A 22,099-nucleotide genomic window follows, 5' to 3' on the forward strand; every position below is an offset into this window, starting at 1 on the left:
ATTTTATATAAAAATTTAAAAAAATTATAATGATAAGATAATATAAATTGAGATGAGTTGAAGTAAATTTTGAATACAAACGAAGTCTAAATCTTATCCGTTCGCTTTCTTGTCCACGAGTCAAACTCTAAACTCTCTTTGTAAGAAATATTGCTAATATATTTATTATTTGTTGTACTTTTAACGTTTCAACATACCTTATAGAGAGGGGTAGTTGCATTCGTAAATACGTAAGTTTGTGTAATTATTTTAAAAAAAATAAATAAATATTAGATTTACATAAAAATAAAATTAATTTTTTAATAGTAAATCTTACTGTTTTATAAAGTGATTACACGGTATTTATACACTTCACAACTATTTTTAACATTACTCTATAAGAAAATAGATGAAAGGGGTAGGATAGAGTGGATTGTACATTAATGTCTCGTTTGTTTTTACAAATAAGATGAATTGAGATTAAAGTTAAAGGTTAAATAAAATATTATTAGAATATATTTTTTTAATATTATTTTTTTTTTAAGATTTGTAAAAATTGAATTTTTATTTTATTTTGTGTGTGAGTTTGAGAGAGTTATAATAATTAAATGAGATGTGATGAGATGAATTGAAATAAATTATGAAAATAAACGAAGCCAAACATTAAAATTAGATTGATATTCAACACCATGGACCTAAATGAATTGGTAAAAGAGTGCTATTCTGCCAACTCCATGTGCTCACTTTATGTGCCGCCTAGTATAAATTATATATTTTTTTACTTTTTATTTTAAATATTTTTTAAACATATTTAAACATTTTTTAAAAATAAAGAAAAAATATAAATATACTAATAGACACTTCTTTAACCTTTGAAAAAAAATTAAATATATGAGGCATATTAGCATTATTTTTGGTAAAATAAAAAACCAAGTTTACATAACAAAGTTACATGTACATTTGTTCACGATCGGATTATATTTATTTAATATACCGTTGTATGAATATGAATGTTGAATAGTATATAAATAACTTATACTTGTTCACCGCTACTGTTTAGTGCAGAAATAGTCAATAAATTGGGTTGATGGGATTCTATTGAACATTATTTTTTCTTCTTCTCAAAAAAAAAAAAAAAATTTGTAGAACACAATCAAGATTAGGGGTGTAAAAAAAACCAGTGAACCGGATCGAACCGGTATCGAGTTTGGTTTGGTTCAGTATCGATTTTATTTTTCTTAAAATTGGTCAAAATAATTCAGACTAGACTGAATCGGACCAGTTCATATATATATTATAATTTTTAATAATATATATAATATATAATTATATATAAAATAGTTTTGTATTATATGATAAATTACTAATTAATATAATATTAAATTTTAAAATCTTATATTACTACAATCTATTGTCTTAATAGTTATACTAATATTATATCACTATATTATATATTATAATATATAACTATAGTCTATAATATATATTATAATATACAACAATATATTATCACTATAGTGTTATATACTATAATATACTATTATATATATAATATATAATATAACATATTAAAATCGAAAAATCGGACCAAAACAGATAAAACTGGAAGTATTGGTTTGAAATCGATTATTGAAAATGTAAGACTAATACATATTGATTTAGTCCTAAATTTTGTTCAAAACTAAACCAAACCGGATCGATTGCATCGACTGATATTTTAGGTCATCGTGGTGGTCGTTTGGATAGTGAAAATATTTGAGAAGTGTTGAGAATATTTATGAATAATAGTAAAAAAGTAATGAAAAAGTAATAATAAAATATTGAATAGTAGTAAAAAATAAGTGAAAAGTAATAAATAGTAAAAAAATAAATAAAAAATAATAATAAAATAAAGAATAATAATATCCACTTGCCAAACACACTTTAAACTTTTGTTAAAAGTTGTAACTTGATGCTTAAAGTGGAATTAGACAAAAGATGGCCCACTGCTTAGCCACATTAGCCATGGCCCATTATAAGTTGACTTGCCATTAACGGCCCGGCTCACTAACATGACGTAGAATGTCAGTAACTCCGCCAAGGGTAGAATGGGTATTTGCGAAAGAAGAAGAAGAAGAGGAGCCGGACAAATCTGAAAGAAGCTTGGGAACGAATAGCAAGAGAAAAGGCTTTGTTATTCGAGAGCTCTCATTTTACGCTTTGCAGTTTGCAGGGTCATCGAAATAAGAGAGACTCACCACAGCTCCCCAACATCCCCAAGAGTACGAAGTTCTGACCTTTGACGTTAACTCTGCAGCTAACTTTCATTTTAATTGATAAAACCCATGCATGACGATTCTTCTTGATCTGGGTCCTTTATGATTGAGGATTTCATTTTTAGCGTGGAATACTACTTGTTCTCTGTCAATTTCAATTTTTTTTATCCAAGTTTAGGATTGTGATTGAACTTAATTTCATGATGTTCTGAAATGATTTTGTTTTTCTTTTTATTTTTCAATAATAATGATTGTTATTATTCTCATCTTGACTTTATCAAATTCTTATCAGTTAGATTTTACTTGTACAATTTTATTCCGTTCTTTAGGGATAATACAGGGATAATACGGCGTTTGAAGTTTTGTTAATTCGGTTTAGATGTTTGACGGGTTGCCACTCACAGAATTGTGCTGCATCTTGTTGATTGAAAAGTTTGGAGAGCAAATAAGAATAGTTGAATATCATGCACTCAATCAATTGTAGAATTCTTAGATGTACTTTTCTTTATTGACTCTGAGTGTCCGTCGACAAAGTCTCGACTAATCTCAGGAGTGTACAGACCCTCATCAAGGAGTTTCCCAGAAAACTCTCTAAGTCCAATGAGCCCTGGAAATTGAAGAGGCAAAGTGAAAATGATTTGATCTCTCTCTCTCTCTCTCTCTCTCTGTGTGTTCATTGTGCGTGGATGAACTTCATAATGAGAAAGAAAATGTGTAAGATGACTATGGATTTGTCAACATTTCAGAAAGTACTGTAGGTAATACAGAAAGTCTACAAAATTGTCAGTTAGATGCTTATTTAAAATTTTGATAGGGAGACTCTAGTTTGTTTGTTCTCATTCTAGCAAAACACTAGATCTAAGCTTTATGCCTGTCAGTTGCAATGTTAGATATCTTGAAAGAGTTGGACTTTTCTAAGTTGTTTATATGTCAATTCCAATAAAATAAATAATGAAAACATAAACAGAGGTCGGGCCATTACACTAAATAATTATTCCTGTTCTCTATACCATGTAATATTGACCATATCTATTCCTTTTCCAGGTGAATTAAACTGAGTGCAAGCCAGGCGAAATTAGCTGTTTTGATTTCCTTTCCTTTCCGCCCTTGAAGGTTAGAAAGATCAAGTGATAAGGAAGAGCAAACAAGTCAGAGATGTTCTCATTGTTTTATGGACTTTGGAAGTACATGTTTAGTAAGACTGAGTTTCATGTACTCATTCTTGGAATTGACAAGGCTGGGAAAACAGTATGCATCATCTTCTTATTTTCTATTTAGATTAATGAACTCTGTTGCATGGTTTTTGAAAGGATCTTTTGCTATATTCAGCAATATGTGGATCTTTCAGACTTGATTCGTGTTAAGAATGTCTGCTGGACATCAGTTATAATCCTTATATAATGTACTCTTTTGTAGACTTTGTTGGAAAAGTTGAAGTCAGTGTACTCAAACTTGGAAGGCCTATCCCCTGATCGAATTGTTCCTACTGTAGGACTCAATATTGGTCGCATTGAAGTTTCAAATGCAAAACTTGTGTTCTGGGACCTTGGAGGTCAGGTATGTCAAATTCAAGGAAAATATTATAAAATTTTTGGTGTATTTTTACACACATGAATATCCACGCATAGAAACAATATATTTTATGAGCAGCAGTGTTAAAATGTCATGAACAGTGGAAAAAACTAATAATGTTCACTTAGCATGCGGTAGTATTTGTTTCTTGGAGCATCCAGTATTAGTTAGAAAGGAATTTTCTCTAATGTTTTACAACCCAGTAGTGGGTTTTCTTTATTTGATGGTGGCTAACCTGGCACTAAAACCAACGAATCAAAGCATTTGTGTTGATGATACTTGTTCTTGGAAACCCAAATTGTCATTTTTTCAACTAAAATTTTCAACTTTACAAAGTGACTTTAGCAAGCTGGCGTGGACTTTTTAAAGAGCAACCAGGTCAAACTTTTACTTAATTCCTAGTTGGGGATTTGGAATTAGTCTCCTGAGGTTCCAAGTGCAGATAAGGGGAGGCTATCAGCTCGTCCATGGCAACTGTTTTTTTATGATGTGGAACTTCACCAATACAAAGCCTTTGGACTCACCCCTAGGAGTAAACTCCGGATACACGATTCAACCCCCCCGAAACTGATAATAAAGGGAACTCATAGTGAGGAATCAAAACCTGGATATCTAAGTTTACAGCCCATTCCCAAGCTCGCACTTCGACCACTAGGCTGCAACCTACAACCTCATCCACGATCCATGGTAACTTAAGTGCATTTGTTGTTTAATGTGGAGCTTATAGGAAAAGAAATTGAATGGCAAGGCTTTATAATTAGCTCATCCATGAAAACTTAACTGCCAGTTTTGAGATATCAACTTAGTTTAAGAAAACAGTTAACCCTAGGGGTTGGCTCAAGCGGTAAAGGCAGGCCTTGGGCCTGGGGGTATGCTCCCCCTAGGTCGTATTAATAATTTTATTTTATTTTTATAAGTAAGAAATAAAATTATTGATATGAATGAAATAGACATAGGCCATGTACACGGGAAGTATACAGAAGAACACCTAAAGACATTCTAAGTACGAGAAATTAAAGACAAGAAATCATGAACATTGTCCCCGTTTAATACAATAACGGAAAACCAAAGCTTTAAGGTGTTGAGAAAGAAATTCTTCAGCTCAATTATTGAACGTTCCTTATCTTCAAAGCAGCGTGCATTCCTTTTCGACCAAATACACCACATGAAAAAAAAAAAAAAAAAAAAAAAATCTCTAGGGGCCATTGGACTGGGGAATTTTTCCCTTGAATTACCCGAGGTGCACTTGCGGGAAACTCCTTGCCGATGGTCTGTGCACCCCCTGAATTAGTCAGGACGCTGTTCTTGGACACCCTGTGCCAATAAAAGAAAAAACAGTTTAAGCAAACTTAGTTTAAGAAAAGGTTTTGTCTCGAGTACTACTTTCCCGACAAACTTTGATTAAAAAATTGTTGCTATAGCATAAAATGCTAGAAGCTAAGATGATGAAAAGAGAGAGCTAATGCCCAAGGCTTATTTTATTTGGTCCAGTTTTCCTTTTGTGCCTGATTTGATGCACAGAACCAAATCTGTCACAACCTTGTTTATCTATAATACTGGTGCCTTTAGCTTGTTTATCCATAATAGAAATTTTGAAGATTGCTTGCAGATGATGGAGGAGCTTAAAGTTTTCTTTTACTTTGTTCCTTAGGAAGTTGCCATAGATTTTAATAAGCTGTGTTTTCATGATTTTCTTGTCTCTGTTTCCATTTCTAGTTAGGTATTTTTCTTGTATACATCATCTGTACTTAGGTGGTTAGGCCACGCCTTTTGTATTTTAAATAAAATTTTTGATTGCTTATAAAAAAAAATATTATACTAGTGCCTTTTAATTTTTATGGCGTTCTTTCCTCTCTGGTCTGTTTCCTTTTCTTTATTTTTTGTTCTTGAATTGGGAGGGGAGGGGGCTGTCATTCATGAAGTTACTCACTGATGCAAGATTTTGATCCTGGCAGCCTGGTCTTCGTTCAATTTGGGAGAAATATTATGAAGAAGCACATGCCGTGATCTATGTAATTGATGCTGCTTGTCCATCACGTTTTGAAGATTCAAAATCTGCTCTAGGTCAGTGATGTTATATTACTATAACTTGTCAATGCATATTGCTGACTGAATTCACTACGATTTTAGTACTAGTGAAAACTTCTTGTAGTAGCACTTGAATTGGGCACTAATACCTTCGATGTAATACCAGAGAAGGCTCTTCGACATGAGGATTTGCAAGGAGCTCCTCTATTGATACTAGCTAACAAGCAGGTTAGATCAGCTGCTACCTCTTTCCAGCTCAAAAGAAACTTCAAACTTGATTTCTACTTCTCAACAAAATGACGGAAATTTTTATCATATCGTGCTTGCGTATTTGTGAAAAGCAATAATAATGTTGACTACATTTGAAATCAGAAAATGTTGTGAATGACTTTGAAAAATTGGAAATTGATTTTTTGAACGACTTTCGAATAAAATAATGTGCATCTGTTATTTTAAATGTTTTTTTTTCTACAAGAATCTCTCTCTCTCTCTCTCTCTCTCTCTCTCTCTCTCTCACAGTTGGGACTCTATTGTGACATAGTAAACCACTTATAGGTCTACAAATCATTTTCCTGTTCCTATTCTGTTGTATTTCAATATCTTTGATCTTTTGATTTAGTTTCCTTTTGTATTTCAATCATAGACTTTGGCCGTTGATGAAATTACTCTATCCATTCTTTTGTGTTCCATATGGAGAGAGACGAAATACTTGATATCTTGAGATGAGAAAGCTTGTTCTCTACTTTGCCTTCTCATTCTTTGCAAGACTGAATGGAGTGTCATGGGTTTCTCCTCGCATCTTTGTGTTTCAATGACAGTGGTCCGAGTCAATTACATTTCACTTTGATCGCAGGATCTTGCTGAAGCTGTATCAGCTGAAGAACTTGCTCGTTATCTCGATCTTAAAAAGTTGGATGAAAGGGTCTACATGTTTGAAGCTGTTTCAGCAAATGATGGGTGAGTGGCGTACATTTTTTCTTTTCCAACATCATGGCAGCTCTGAGATTCATTAGATGTTGAAAGAAGTGAACAATATTAAATTTCTGAATCTTGATTGCAGGATGGGGATGAAAGAAAGCATAGAATGGCTAGTCGATGCAATGGAGAGAAGCAAGAGAACTGAAAAGTTGAGAGTTCGTGCAGGTGTAAATGGCTCTGCTACCGCATAAAAGAGAGTATATCACATTGCAGTTGTTTTTTCCCCTGTTCTTTTTATCTTCTGTAGATAAATCAAGGTCTAATATTTGATTCAACATGATTACAAAGTAATATTTTTGTTTTGAAAATCTCTTCAAACAGACTAGTATTGCTCATTTTATTGACGGACAAAATTGCAGATGATACTTGTTTTCATCTTTCGATTTATATTTCAATGAAGGATTCTCCCCTCCTCGCCTCACAGATAGTTCTGATTAGTAATGCAGCTATTAATCCATAATTCCATGTATACCAGGCAGGAGAGTATATCGCTCGGGCTTTTCTACTTAGCATTCCACATTACACACCACACATATTTTAATTTTAATTTTAATTTATTCGTATTAAACTAATTGAGTTATTATATTTATCATCCATATATTACATACTTGTTATATATTACATACTTGTTAAGGGAAAAAGAAGGAAAAAAAAATTAAAACGTGTGTAGTATGTGGCGTGTGAGATGCAAAGTAAAATTATTCATATCAGAAACATGCAGCATCACAACAGGGCTAGAATTCAAATGGGTAATGGGTACGTAAGGTACCTCTTTTGCTCCAAAAAAAAAAAAAAAAAAGTACCTCTTTTTAGTTTTCATTGCACTCTGTTGCTCGAATGCCGGTTTGGCGGTTTCCATTCACCGATCAATTCACTTTGGTAAATGGTTTTCATTGATAGCACACCCATTAGTAATAGACCTAACATGCTGGGCTTTATTTAGGCCTGGATCGGAGAGTGAAACATCTCAACTCATCTTAATCATTACAAGTTTTTCAAATTTTTAAATAAAATATAATAAATAATTTAATTTTTTCAAATCTCAAAATAAAAATAATATTTTAACAATATTTTATTCAATTTTCATATCTTCTTAACACACTATCCAAACCAAACCTTAGTTTTCTTTTGTCATCAACACAGAATAAATAGATTGGATATATGACTACTTAATCATCTATCGGCCGTAGTTTTTACTCATGTTCAATCCAGCCCATTACGTGCTTTAAGATGTAGCAATCCAGGCTCCTAGCTACGGCATCATAATTCAGAATTTGTTTGCAATTATATACAAGATAAGCCGAACACTTGACGACTGTTTTTTGGAAAAACGATGCAATCTTATCGAAAGCGCAGGGAGCAATCCTAATCACAGAACACTGGACCATTTTACACCTGAAGTTTCCAAATAACCACACAAGGATTTCATGCTGTTTGGTTTGAGACAACTGAACCGGGCATGCCGACTCTTTCCTTCACTGCTGGTTGTGGTTCTGAGAAAAGCGGGAAAAAAATGAAAAGATGTTCAATGTTTACTGGACAAGTTCCAACATGCAACTATGCAAGGAATAACTAAATTCCACCATACAAGATTGTACAGAAGGGATGCATACTGCTAAATACCACCATGCTAAATTATACAGAAGGGATGAGTGCAGAAGGAATAACTAAATTCCACCGTATGATGAGTACTGCTACAGCCATAAAGAGATTGATTACACAAAATTAATCTCATAAACTGACATGATTTCACGTATTCTGTTAGATCTACTTTACAATATGACGAACCACATCATACCACATCAGTTTGTGGTATTACTTTTGAGTAATCTATTTGTGACTAGAGTATTTCCATAATCATTCAACTGGAAAAAAAGTCTTTTTTCTTTTTCAAACAAGATACATCACTACTCACTAGACCTGACCTCATCTTAGCAAAGGAAAAGAGTTACTACATTGAACCTTTATTGAACCTTTTTTTTTTTTTTTTTTTTTTTGTAGCCCTCAATTGAACACACAAACACATGATAGCAAAGGAGATTGTTAGTGATCTCCTTGCATAAGTTGAACTATATGAATGCAGAGTCATCTGGGCTAGAAATCAGGTACCAATTGCAATGCAGAGTGGATGAACTATAAACTTGCAGCTCAATTTGATTGCCTTATGGCCATCAATGCTCAAACAAAATGAATTGACGACCCACATCACAAATAACAAATTCTATTCTTGGACTTAACTTACCTTGCCCACTTCCCATGCTAGATATTCTGCTGGGTTATTATGCCATGCTATTAAGTTTAATTATAACAGCAAGTTGCAACAATATGAACTACGAAGTATAGAAGGAAAAAAAAAAAAAAAAGCAATGAATATGAGGAGATTTACATAGTAATAAGAATAAGAATAAGCTTAACTGGAAATGATGGCCTTTGGCCTCGTCTTGAACAATATCCGATGCCGAATGACACCGATAACTTCTAATTCCACTCTAGACGAAAAATCACTCTCGCCGATCTCATGGTCTGGGTCGGAGTATTTAGTTTTCTTCAGAACCAACAGTGGCTTCTTCAACGAGACTTTCGATCCCGTCAATTCATGATACCCAACCGTAAAAGTATACACCTCCTGAACCAAATTGGCAAAAAAAAAAAAAAAAAAAAACCCTTATTAGAATCTTTATTGACAGTTAACTGGTAGATTAAACGATAATATGATTAATGAAGAAAAGAAAAAAAGAACCTGAGAAGAAGGGCGGCAGAGGATGCCGATTTGGAGGTTTTGGAGGCGGCCTTGGAAGGAAGGTTGAGCTTCTACTGCGCCTTGCAACTCTAAGATTGCCCATTCGGGGCAATTCCCTTCACCGCAGTTGCACTTCACTCGAATCTCCATTCTTCCGTTTTCGTTGTTTTGTGTCGTCTTTGGGCTCAAGATTGAAGAACCAAGGAATTCCTTCTCCTGCCTGCGTGCCTGGGGTTCCTACTTCTATCAAAGATTGGGAATTGGCGGGACGAAGATTGGAAAAGTCCCGCTTTCAAGAAAAAGCCTACGTCCTCCAGGGTCTGCTCGCTCTTAAAAACGACGTCGTTTCTCACATGGACGTACGGCCACCATTTTATAAATCAAATTAATAAATAAATCCAGTAATTCATAATTTCTTTAAAAAAAAATAATAATGGTGTATAAAAAGTCATGCTAGCGTGCCGCCCAGCTTTAACCGCTAGCACAAAATTGTTTTTTTATTTGAGTGTGCCAGCTTGTCTCTCAACTTTGACAGCTAGGCGTGCCCGTTAGTACAAAGTTACTTTTTTATTTTTATTTTTATATATTTTTATAACATATTTAAATATTTTTAAAAATAAAAAATATACTGATACATTAAAAATCACTTTCTTAATCAACAAGTAAAAAAAAATTTAAATACATGAATAGTCAAAATAAAGGTGCAAACTCCTATGGTATATTTAGAACATTGTGCTCTTGGTAAGACTACAACGTCAAATATACAGTTGGGATTTAAAAAGAAATTCACCCGATGCACTCCTCCCTTTGGTTTTCAAACCAAAATTTGGTTAGGATTTAAAGAAACTCACTCTGTAGATGATTACCACGGGAAATCTAGAGAACCTTAGTTACAAGTTTTGACAGATGTAATCAATGTATAATCAATCATTTGCGATTGCAAAAGATCTGCCACCTTCGGTTGTGTGGTGGATATCAAACATAAAGCTACTTTTAAGTATGCTAATATACTTTGGTTAGTGCTTGCTAATTCAACCGTTTCATTCATAAATCCCATCACTCCATTGTGTTCATTAACAGATACCAGTTAAAGGGTAACAAATCACTGATTCACAAATCTATATTATGGGAATGGGATCATAAATGAAGCAAAATATCAAAAGAAAAGAAGAGATGAAACTAATGGCAACTTATCAGAAGTGATTTAACAAAATATCAGTGGTTTTAAGTCCAATATCACAAGATGAATACAGTGATCCAGTGCTTTGGTCATAAAATTTCCTCCTAGACTCCTAGTAATCGTATCAGTTGTCGAACTAGAGTGCTTGGAAAACACTCACAGTGGGATGGGCAACTGAAATTACAGCTTAAGCAAAGAAAAGCAACTAGAGGCAACACAAGCCCAGTAGCATTACACGGTGTAAATTGATAAAAAGACAAGTGCCCCATGCATGCTTCCTGATTAACAATACAGCTCCAGACACAAGTATGCATAACTACAACTATAGCCTAGCTGCTTCTTAAAAAGTACAAGGAATCAACTTGGATAGGAATCATGCTGCAGTGGGGAATTAGCACAAGAAACCAAAAGGTTATAAGCGTGGAAGCATCTTTCTACGAGGTCTCTAAAGCTGTACAAATGAAGTCAGTACACATGGATTGCTTATTATTGGCATCTATTGCCTCTTGATCCTCTCCCTTCACTTGGTTGGTGGAGAACAGTGGTACCTGAATTCTGTAAGCCAGCATGCCCTGTTTGCAGTAATACAGGATCTAACAGAGCTTGATGTCTATAATCAGGTTTCTCCATGGTGTCAAACTGCTGACAAAAAAAATCAGTTTGACAAGAATTATTGAAAGCAACATTCGATGAGGTCAAGCCACTACTTGTTTGGGTTTGCGATGAGCTTTGTTGTGACTGAAAGGAGTTATGAATATCAAGAACACAATCCACTGGAATTGCACCAGTCAAAGTTTTTATGGCGAAGTCTATGCATGGGTCCATCCATGAATCACAAGAGGTCATATTGAGAGGTGATCCAGGCTTCTCATAGTCGCTGAACTTATTTTCAACCTTCCAAGCATGCTGCTTTGGAGTAGCTAGGTTCTGGAAAGGCAAAACAACTGGGCATCCTTGCTTCATGTCACCCTTAACTTTTGCTTCTACCTTAGTTTGCTCTGGAAAAGCTAAAGTAGCCAAGTCCCCAGTAGCATGCCGACTATTGATTGATATCGCTGACATTTCTGTGCTTTTGGGACTGTCAACACCTACTCCAGTGAGAGTCTTTATAGCAAATTGGATGCATGGATCAGACCATAGATCCATGGAAGGCAGTTCGATAGGAATATCTGGTTTCTCATTGTTTTCTTTCCCTTTTTCAACCTTTCCAGCATGTTCTTCCAAAATAGCTGCATTCCTCACAGGCGAAGCAGTAGAGGATTGTTGCTTTTGCTCATCCTTATGCTCTCTTTGTGCCTTTCCAGTATGCTCTACTGGAGTGGTCAAGTCTGCATAACTATGTGTTCTATTGGTGGACTCCAACACTTTTGTGCTTTTAGAGCTGTCAACATTACTCTCTGCTTCCAGCTCACCCTCAAGCTGAGTAGGCTGCTGGGATTCCCAAGGAGCCAAACTACCAGGGGAACAACATGGAGGTGTACTAGCCCCTGCCTCACCTGACTGCTTAACAACAATTCGCCGGGCTTGACTAGTTTTTAGTTCTGGGGTTGGATCAATATCAAGTCCAGCCAGTCGTTTTGAAGCTCGACGAGGCAAGTTATATTCTTTTTTATTTTTAGGTTTGCGCATACCAAGTTGGGCCTTTCCAACTTCATGTATTGTCCCCTCATTTCTCAATGATTGATTATCCGGAAGAAATCCAACAGCAGGAGCAGAAACAAACAAACTTTCATTAGAATTATTCTTCCCTTTTATCTGCTCTGAAACCTTGGCTTCCGGCAGGTTTGAGCTGCTCAAATGAATGTCCAGCCTTCCTGCTGCAAGTATTAAATATAGATCAGATGCAGCATCTTAATTTTTGGCTTGTGGAGTAAGGATTATCAACAAAACCATGACTGAACTTCTATATCTGTGCATGTGTGCGTATCATACAAACACACACACACAAATACCTATATATATTTCCTGTAGATAGACAAGAATAGGATGCAAATACTTCCATCAGTTAAATGTTCTATCAAACCCCAATCTAACACACACACACACACACACACACACATGCATGTCTTCTTGAACAAGAAATAAAAGTTAATTTTAACATTGAAAAAACCGAATTCTAATGTGATTTCTTGCCATGCATCATTCCACCATTTTCCAATAGCTTAAGTTTTCACAGTAAATGTTTATTAACAAATTTCAATGATGATTTTTGTAAAAAAATTGGGAAGTATCATACTCTTCTCATGATAAAATGAAACTAAAATCTATGCCCCACCCAAAGTAACAGGGGATGAAAGAAAATTGATGAGAGGAAAACATGTGACAGCACTGAAATAATATTAAATTGAGATGAAAATATAGAACTTTACACTGATCAGAAGTGTGCTCAGGGAGAGGCAGACATTTTTCTGTACACGCAGATTTAGGTATCTGTTCATCCTTTGCCATATCATTGAGCTTTGGGCTCTGATCACAAATTATCTGTTTCCCAGGGATACTTAGTGCTAATTTCTGCTTCTTTGCAACATCATGTGACTAAGAGAGTAACAAAAAGAAAAGATCTGGTTAAATAAGTACATTTGCTCTCTCATCTAGAGCTAATAAATTGAGAACAGTTAAAAGATAATACATATTTCCAAAGACCATATAGATCTAAGTAATGAACAAACCTCCAAATCTATGGACAAAATCTCATTCAAAAACATAAAATTAAAAAAAAAAAAAAAATTGTTCCATCTTTCCAAAAGCTTCAATTGTGATATCGCCCATCTATGAACTGGCCATCCTAAAGCTGAAATGAAAGAAGAAAGATAGTGCGGATGATAAAATAACTTAACCCAGTGATAAGACAAAGATATGAACTCGGTGGATTCAATCATGAGTGGACTTACAGAGGTGTTATCACATTCCAATTCTACACCAATGCTGACTTTGTCCTTCGGCTTAAACGCAAGCCTTCCTAATTCCCCAGTTTCAAGATAGCGAGATACATCCTTCATAGAGCGGAAAACATATCCACTGATAGGATCAGTGTAGAGCTGCAGAAATCAAATACTGATCAAGGACAGACAATTTTCCACGGCCAAGCAATTCATAACATCTAGAGTACAAACAATTTTCAAATATTAGATGACGGAGCAACACATGACAAGAAACTAGCACAATGTGAGATGACCCTTGAAAAAGACATACGGAAGACTTGCAATTAAATGAAAAAAGAAATCTGATTGAAACCAAAATACCAGAAAAAGGAAGTAGAGGTTGAGTACCGGGTCTTTTCTGATCTTATGACCCTTTTTTGTTACTCTGACTTCTTTGATCCATCCTGGAGGTAATCCTTCTGCTATAGCTTTCTCAACTACAACCTAGTTTGCTTGAATAATCAAATTTTTCATCTCTAAATTAATAAAATCTGATTCATATTAGATCACAAGAACAAACAATTTCATGAAGATCAGATTGGGTTAAAATAGAGACATTTTTTGCAGATTGCCTAAGGGTGTCTTTTATCTTTTATTCTGGCAGAGGATTGCTGGCTTCTTGACTGTTTGGATAATGAGATACCTCTACCCCGGAATAGAATTTTTGTCCCATTGAGGGAGCAAAGTAATACTGCACTAAGCATAAATGGTCATGTCAACCTGAATTAGATCGCCACACTAGTTGATAAACCAGAGCTCCTGTAACCTAAAAATATTTTATCTGGGTTGGAGTCTTCATTTCAATCAATAATCAAATGTCAAGGAGAAGACACTGAAAAGGTAATAAGTGATGTAGATTTATTAACTTGACAACCCGAACAAAAAAAATTATCTAATCTTGACAAAATCTTTACATGGTCCTATATCCAACAAAAATGTATGAAGGACATAAAATATGTATATTTCCTGCGGCCGGGGGGCGGGAACACAATCATGCAGAATTGTGATAATTTTCATAAACAGACCCTGATGAAGAATACACAATCCCTGAAAATTTCTCAACATCAATTGGCTAGATAATCATAGAATTCCTCAAAACTACCAAATTAAACTATCCTATATATAAGTAGTCAAACAATATTACATCAGAACCAGAAATGGCACTCAGTCACAGGCTGCGAGGCCTCCCATTTCCAAACAGAAATAGTCAGAAGAAGATACAAAAAAACCCATTAGAAACGAATTATTAACTCTTTCAAAATCTTCCTCTTAAGACAATCCTTTTTCCAAAACCACCCAAGCACAAATTTTGTTTGCTTTTGGACTCCCTAGTCCCTATGCTTCCTGACAGCAGTCTCTCTAAGGTCCTATACAGCATAAGAATATCAGTGCTCTTTACTCTTAATGTAATCGTGCACATCGTTCTATAATCTATTTTTTATGCATTCACCATCATAATTCACAGCATAAACGGAAAAAATTTCCATAATTTGGCCTTCAGGAATTTCCAAATAACTCAGAAAGCAAGTTTTCCATGTAACACGTATGGAATCAAATACGTCTACCACGCTCTACGCAACAAAGAACTTGAACCAAACGCTAGATGAAAACGAAGAATGTTAGCAATTTAACATTCACAAAGAAACTCCAATTTCTTAAAGCGCAACAATGCTCTTTACCAAATCTGTCTATAAACCAGAAATAGAAAGTAATAAGAGAAAACAAAAGCTAAAATAAATAGTCCGACAGTAAACTTGTACAGAAGATCTTATCTTTAAGCATACTTATAAAAAAAAAAGATCTTATCTTTAAGCTTGAAATGCGACAGGCAAGAAGTAAACTTGTGACCCAAAATTACCCTTTAATTTTTCTTTTCTTTTCCTTTTACCTTATCTCTTTTACCGTTCTTTCTCACTTTCACCTCCACGGTCCAACCCGGCGGAAGGTCATCTGAACCCTGGTCATTCATATTTTGCAGTAATATGACTTTCTTCGCCGAAGATCGCCGGAAAATGGCTCTCTCTGTGAATATGTGTTTAGTCAAGCCCTCTCAAGAACTGAGCACGGGGTGAGAGCTCGGTTTGACAAATGGGAAACTCCAGGACCACGTGTTCCCAAACCCTGTGCGTTGCAATTGGGTGCTCCCTAAAACTTGTCGGGGACTTTATCCGCAGTCGTCACATTTTCCCGGTGCTCCCTGACATATGCTGATTCTCTTTGTTCATTCGTGATCGACGCTGTCCTTCGCTTTGAAGTAAAAGACTCCTGTGTCCTTTCCTTAAAGCCCAATGTCTAGCAACACAATTAGTAATGATTTGAATTAAGAGATAAAATGAGATAATTTTAAATAAAAATTAAAAAAATATTATTATAATATTATTTTTTAATATTATTATTATTATTTTAAAATTTAAAAAAATTGAATTAAAATTTAAAAAATTAAATTATTTATTATATTTTATGTGAGAATTTAAAAAAATTATAAAAAAAAAAACAGCATACAATGCAGCTCAAAAATAGTAGCTACGGTATATCAAACCTAATATTTTTTTTTTTTTTAAAGAAGACAAACACTCCCATTTTATTTGATAATCCTCACTTAATGGATGAATTCTTATATTATAAGAGAGAGCTTAAACTCAAAGGTTACATATTTATTAAAATTAAATAATTCGACCATTTTCTTTTATCATAGAAATAAATCAGAAATGGAAAATAGTGTGCGATTATATTTAACATCCAAACGTAATACGACATGCAGGTTGCATGCTATCCAGTACTCATCATGTAAAGAAAATGAAGAGAGATGAGATACCGAAACACGAGGGTATCACGAAAAAATTGCCAAAGCCTCTTCTTTGGTATGATCGATGGATTGCTTAATTAGTAGGGGCCCAATTTCACTCACCTATGCTGTAAAACTTATGGAAAAATTTAATTGTAAGTGATTCTGTGTATTAATACGCGCACCATTTCAATATGATTGGTCAGAAAGTAAACTTTATTAAAAATAATGTTAATTTAAATTTAGAATATGAAGACAACAATATTAATATACAGATTGATACACAAACATATTTGTACGTAACAAAACTCAAAACCTATAAGTTGGTTGGGCGTCACCTCAAGAAATAGAATTAACACACCTATGTGTTGGTTGTACATAAACCTGGACCAGTCTAATTAACCGAAGCTCCAAGGCTGAATATCCGAGGGAAAGCAAATTACTTCATTTTTTGTGTTATTTCAAATTGCGTTACTTCTTAATCGATATTAATGTTCATGCCTTCAACTTTGTTGAGAAAGAAAAATAAGAAAGATTAATTGCTAAAATACTAATGTGCCAATGTTTTTCAACCAAAAAAAACCCTTCCTCTCTTTTTAGAAAGAGAAATTACTGCTTCTCTCTTAAAAAAGTTGTTCATTCTTTTCAAGTTGTGTCCCATCCTCATTTTCGTTCCTTTTATAGTACCTGTCTATTCATTAAATTTTTTTAATAGTGTTTTTAACCCTTCCTTTTCACTACCTTAGTTTTGGCTAGGTCTACCGCATTTTGACAATGAATTGCTTGCACGCATCTTATCATGCAACTCCCAACTGTCGAGCTCTCAGGACTATACGGAATTGGGGCAAAAATTTCGGCACGTGATCCTCACGTATGGCTTGTTCTGCGAGTGGTTGACAGGTTGTCACGTGCCGTTGGGCCAAAATGCTTTCAACAACTATACGTAATACGCGTCGTTCTAGTAGATTCACCACCTTAAGATCTTTTAGATCTGACTCACCCCATCTTACAATCATCAGCTCTTGGTCTCCACACACCTTCACAGGCGAGTGTGAAGAAACTTGGTCAGCCACAATCTAATCCATTCAATGTCGGTCTAATTCTTATCATGTTTTTGCTTTCCCTAACCAATGCTCTTGAGGTAGAGAATACGAGTCTCTTCAGGAAATATCTCAAGACAACAACTTGTAGTATACCTTCAACATCCACTCCTCCAACAGTGGCATCATAGTTCGCACAACTCTATACAAACTGTAAAAAACTATTATTAAGATGGCGTCTTCTTTGTAGGATATAGGTGGGGACCAAATTTTTTGTCCCAAAACCCGTTTTATTTTTACTTTTGTATTGGAGTTGTTGTAATGGGGTATAGGTGGGGATCAAGTTCTTCCTCATCTTTCTCATTTTTCTTTTGTTAATGATATATATATATATATATATATATATATATATATATATATATTATATATGCTTGCTTCTAGAAAAAAATAATAATGTGCAATGTACAAGTACTATAGATTATTAACCATAATAGCTTTATTTGAATTCAAAAACATCTCAACTCATCTCATCTCCTTTAATCATTATTATTTTCCTAAACTTTCAAACAAAATATAACAAACAATTCAACTTTTTAATTTATCTCATCTCATTTAATCATTATAATTTTTCTAAATTTTCAAACAAAATATAATAAATAATTCAACTTTTTGAAATTACAAAACAAAAATAGTATTAAAAATTATATTCTGATAATATTTTATTTAACTTTCAACACTCATCTTAACTAAAGTCAACTAAACTTAATATTCAAATCTCTCCTAGATGTAATTCATAAGTTTTTGGTTGGGTTCTATGCTCAACATATGCTCTGAACGCTCGTTTGAATATCATAAAGATGACGAGAACTTCCTTTACAAACTTATTTTTGGAAATAGACGTCAACTTTTCAATAGGTAGAGAGCATGATGTAACCTTGTCGTGCACGTTGTATCATCAAGCTACTGGAGGAGTCTGGGATATTTGTTTATATCAATCATCATTGATCAGGTTAATGTAATGTTATTCATGCACCTCTAGTATGCTGCAATATTTTAGTACTTAAGCCAAGTAAGAAATGCATTTATTTAAAGAGTATAATATGCCCTTTCATATGTTACCTGTCATGAGGTCAATATGCAAAGCATCATAGAAAACAGAAAAATTAAAACGTATACATGAGATTTGACCTATTCCAATTTTAAAAAATTTGTCTTGATTCTTATGCCATTGACCTAAGCTAACTAAATCATGCCATCTTCTTGAATGGATAAAATAATAATTAAATATGTAAGAAAAAGAAACCCCTCGTTATTCTTTGAATCTGGACTTGCCGAACAGGGGAATGGGGGATCATGCACGAGCAGGATAATAACTTAGTTAGAACTTTGGTTTGTGAAGATGTTTTCGAAAAGCTTGATACTGTTTTTGTTCTCATTTGGGAAAGTCTAAATGTGTTTTTTTAGGGAAAAAATAGGAAGGAAACTAGCTGTTGATATGTCAGGAAGTTCCACAGAGGGGTGCAGACGTCGCAGAGTTTTGAGCACTCCTTTAAGACAGATTTAAGCCATAACATGACTGTAAAGTGTAATCCCTATTGAGGGAAAAGTGGTGGTAATCCAGTATGTAGGAATATTGGACATGAGTCTTGTCCACTTGGCATCTTACTAATGAACCTCAAAGAGAGATCCAGACAAGGGAGAGTCGTGAGCGCTCCTTCAAGATGGATTTAAGCCACATCATGGCTCCAATTCCACCGAAAGTAAAGTGATACTCGTCCAGAACTTCTGGAACTTGACAGCAAGTTAATCCTCACATTGTTCATCATAATTTTCTAGAAAGAGTAATGTGATAAATACTGAATTCATCAAAGCCACAGGTTGAAAACATACTTCTTCTAGTACACACATGACTGAACTCTATGCTCTGATGTTCTAAACATGTATTAATGGCTATTCTAAATCCATCATTCGAAGCTTCATATCGAGACAAGCTAAATGGCCTTCAGGTCCTGGAGAAGAACAGCAAACTTAGAAATGCTTGAATGAGGTAGCAAGCAAATTACCGTATATCCTTTGGAAACATAGCATCAGCAGCCAATCAGTTGTGAAGTGGGTTTGGTCCCCCTGGAATGCGTGGATGCGAAACAATGTGTGCACTTTTCACCTTCTTGTCTCTGAATGCCGCAAAATGAGCAATAGTACGTAGATGCCTTGGAAATGTGGAAGAAGGCTCGGCAATTCTTATTCTTGGTTCTGTTTCTTCATCGAGTGCCTTGTTGATTTGCCGGCAACAAGAAGGATGTGCTAATGCTAGAAGAATAATGAGAATCACAGCTAGAAGGGAAAACCTGTGAACTCCCATGTCTCAAAAATGATGGAAAAAGAGAATGGGAAAGGAGTTAAAAGAAGAGAGAATAAGCTCTTCAGAGCTCTTCGAATGTATAAGCCAGTTTGAAGAACGTATATATACATATAATGGAATCAGACAACTTTATGACGGAGAAGATGAGCGAAATAAATATATTGAGTCGCATTTGATGCTTGTAAACATCTAAATATGATCAGGACTAGGCAAGTAGTTCAAGTGTCCTGGCATTACAACAAGACAGAATATTATTCCTACACAAACCTAATTCATGGTTACAGAATATATATATATTGAGAATTGGTGCCAAAATGGATTTATTTTCAAGGTCAATGTAAAGCATACCTGTCAATTAGTTCCTTGAATAAAATTAAGAGACGTGCCGAACCCAAACGACCATGGACCATGTGGTTCATTTTAACATATTGAAATATATCATTCATATTTCTCTTCTATATATGGGGAAAGAAAGCACGGGAAATTTCTTAGCTGGTTTTGTATATGATTTATGAGTTCTTTTACAAGTTGCAACTGTGTAAAATGTTCGATGCGGTACACTTTCAAAGCTATTGAGTTGAATGATTGAGTGCCCAAATCAGTCACTGTCTGAAGAAAATCAAAACAAGGATTCATTCTATCTAAGTTCCTTTACAAGTTGGAAGATATTGCTAACTCCATAAACACACACAGGACTACCCTAAATGTATTGGCAGGTGGACCAAAAGGAAGGACGGCCCTAAAAGCCAGAAAGCAATATCAAGAATTATGAACTAAAAAGTATACAGGCCATTTGAGATCTTAAAGCATACTACAGACAGAATTTTCGGGTCGATTTTCTCTGGACCAAAAGGAAGGATTCAGCACATCCAAGGAAGAAGAGTGAGCCGAAAAGAATTTCGATGTTCAGAAGATCCATTGGATAGAAGAAGATTGGAAGACAGACCATTCGTGATAAAGTCGTTTTGATTCCTTTGGTAACCTCTGTTGTATATATTTTTTTGCCAGAATTTTATTAAGTCATTATTAATGACTGTAATTTCACACTATACATTTATACATGTCTTAACGGATTGACCCGTTAAGACATAATTGCTTAACGGGTTGATAACGGATCAACCTATTATAACCCGTTAAGAAAACTAAAGTTACGATTATATCTTTATACTTAAAAATAAAATTTTTGAGATTTTAATTTTGATATTTTTATTGTTTGAATTGTAATTTTGAGCTTGTAGTTAGTTTTATATTTTTTTATAGATATTGTAATTTTAATATTTATATAAAATTATGTTAAATTTAACTAGGTCAAACAGATTAATTTTAGTCTATTGAACTTATTTACATAAACGGGTCAAAACGAGTTGACACGACACGATCCATTATGTTAATCAGTCGTGTTAGGATTTGAGATTTTGACACGATAAGCTTAAAGAGTTGGGTTAAGATTGATCTATATTATATAATATAATATACATGTTTTGATATGACATAAATATAATCCGTTAATACGATTTGACACCATTAAACAAGTGGATGTTTTTTTATAAGATGTTGAGTAATAAATAGTTATTGAGAAGAATTTTTCAATTTTTCGTACGTCGTAGCCACTATTGACAAGCAGATTGAGAAAAAAGGATAGTGATAGGCTACCCTATTAGAATCTATCTATTACTTAAATGTATTTTAAATTTTTTTATTATTATTTTTTAAATATTTTTTTAACATCCTTAATCAATAAAAAATTTAAAAAATATATAACTTTACTAATATTTATTTTTTTAATCATTAAATAAAAAATTTAAATATAAAAAAATAATAAATAGATAATAGCATAATATTAATCCAATCCTTATTCGAGAAAGAAAACGACCTTTCGCTACATCCAGCCTCTTACGGGCGTGATTTTCGAGTGCTCAATCCTGGAAGTGAGGGCCTTGACCATTCATCTCTGCTTGCTAGGTTGGTAGGAATGCCAAAACCATTTGGAATGGAAAGCTGGAAACAAAATTAAATTAAATTAAATTTCATGGACGGGACAAGCCTAGTTGTGACGTTTGAGCATGGGGGGGGGGGGGGGGGGGGGGGCTTTCGTGTTCGACAAGTCATTTTCCCTTTTCTTCTTTTCACCCCCTACCAAACACACGAAAAGTTAAGGCTTTTAAATTTAAAACCAATCTCATCACTTTATTATAAATTTTTATATAAAATATAATAAATAATTTAATTTTTTTAAATTTAAAAAAAATATTAAAAAAA

At 34.2% G+C, this 22,099-nt stretch overlaps 3 protein-coding genes across 8 annotated transcripts; 1 reads left to right on the forward strand and 2 right to left on the reverse strand.

Annotated features, from left to right (window-relative positions):
* Nucleotides 1-2,093: 2,093 nt before the first annotated feature.
* On the forward strand, nt 2,094-7,156 carry LOC121248429 (ADP-ribosylation factor-related protein 1). The gene is made up of 7 exons (XM_041146895.1): nt 2,094-2,240; nt 3,279-3,482; nt 3,651-3,791; nt 5,762-5,870; nt 6,001-6,062; nt 6,688-6,791; nt 6,895-7,156. Exons 2-7 carry the CDS (start codon nt 3,390-3,392, stop codon nt 7,001-7,003), a joined length of 618 nt encoding a protein of 205 aa, XP_041002829.1. The 5' UTR covers nt 2,094-2,240; nt 3,279-3,389; the 3' UTR covers nt 7,004-7,156.
* A 705-nt stretch (nt 7,157-7,861) lies between these two features.
* LOC121248430 (chromosome transmission fidelity protein 8 homolog) lies at nt 7,862-9,862 on the reverse strand. The gene is made up of 3 exons (XM_041146896.1): nt 9,553-9,862; nt 9,228-9,438; nt 7,862-8,305 (listed from the first exon to the last, which is right to left on the reverse strand). Exons 1-3 carry the CDS (start codon nt 9,700-9,702, stop codon nt 8,238-8,240), a joined length of 429 nt encoding a protein of 142 aa, XP_041002830.1. The 5' UTR covers nt 9,703-9,862; the 3' UTR covers nt 7,862-8,237.
* Nucleotides 9,863-10,732: 870 nt separating this feature from the next.
* LOC121248431 lies at nt 10,733-15,821 on the reverse strand. 6 transcript variants are annotated; one of them, XM_041146898.1, is made up of 5 exons: nt 15,542-15,821; nt 14,002-14,097; nt 13,624-13,770; nt 13,102-13,249; nt 10,733-12,549 (listed from the first exon to the last, which is right to left on the reverse strand). In XM_041146898.1, the coding sequence occupies exons 1-5, from the start codon at nt 15,620-15,622 to the stop codon at nt 11,219-11,221; spliced, it is 1,803 nt and encodes a 600-aa protein (XP_041002832.1). In that variant the 5' UTR covers nt 15,623-15,821; the 3' UTR covers nt 10,733-11,218. The 6 variants fall into 6 exon arrangements, with proteins under 6 accessions (XP_041002832.1, XP_041002831.1, XP_041002833.1 ...); XM_041146897.1 differs by having other exon boundaries at nt 13,102-13,267; nt 15,542-15,820; XM_041146899.1 differs by having other exon boundaries at nt 13,102-13,243; nt 15,542-15,819.
* Between the last annotated feature and the right edge of the window lie 6,278 nt (nt 15,822-22,099).

The sequence above is a fragment of the Juglans microcarpa x Juglans regia genome, chromosome 2D (genome assembly GCF_004785595.1).
Source record: "Juglans microcarpa x Juglans regia isolate MS1-56 chromosome 2D, Jm3101_v1.0, whole genome shotgun sequence".
NCBI classification, from domain to species: Eukaryota; Viridiplantae; Streptophyta; class Magnoliopsida; order Fagales; family Juglandaceae; genus Juglans; species Juglans microcarpa x Juglans regia.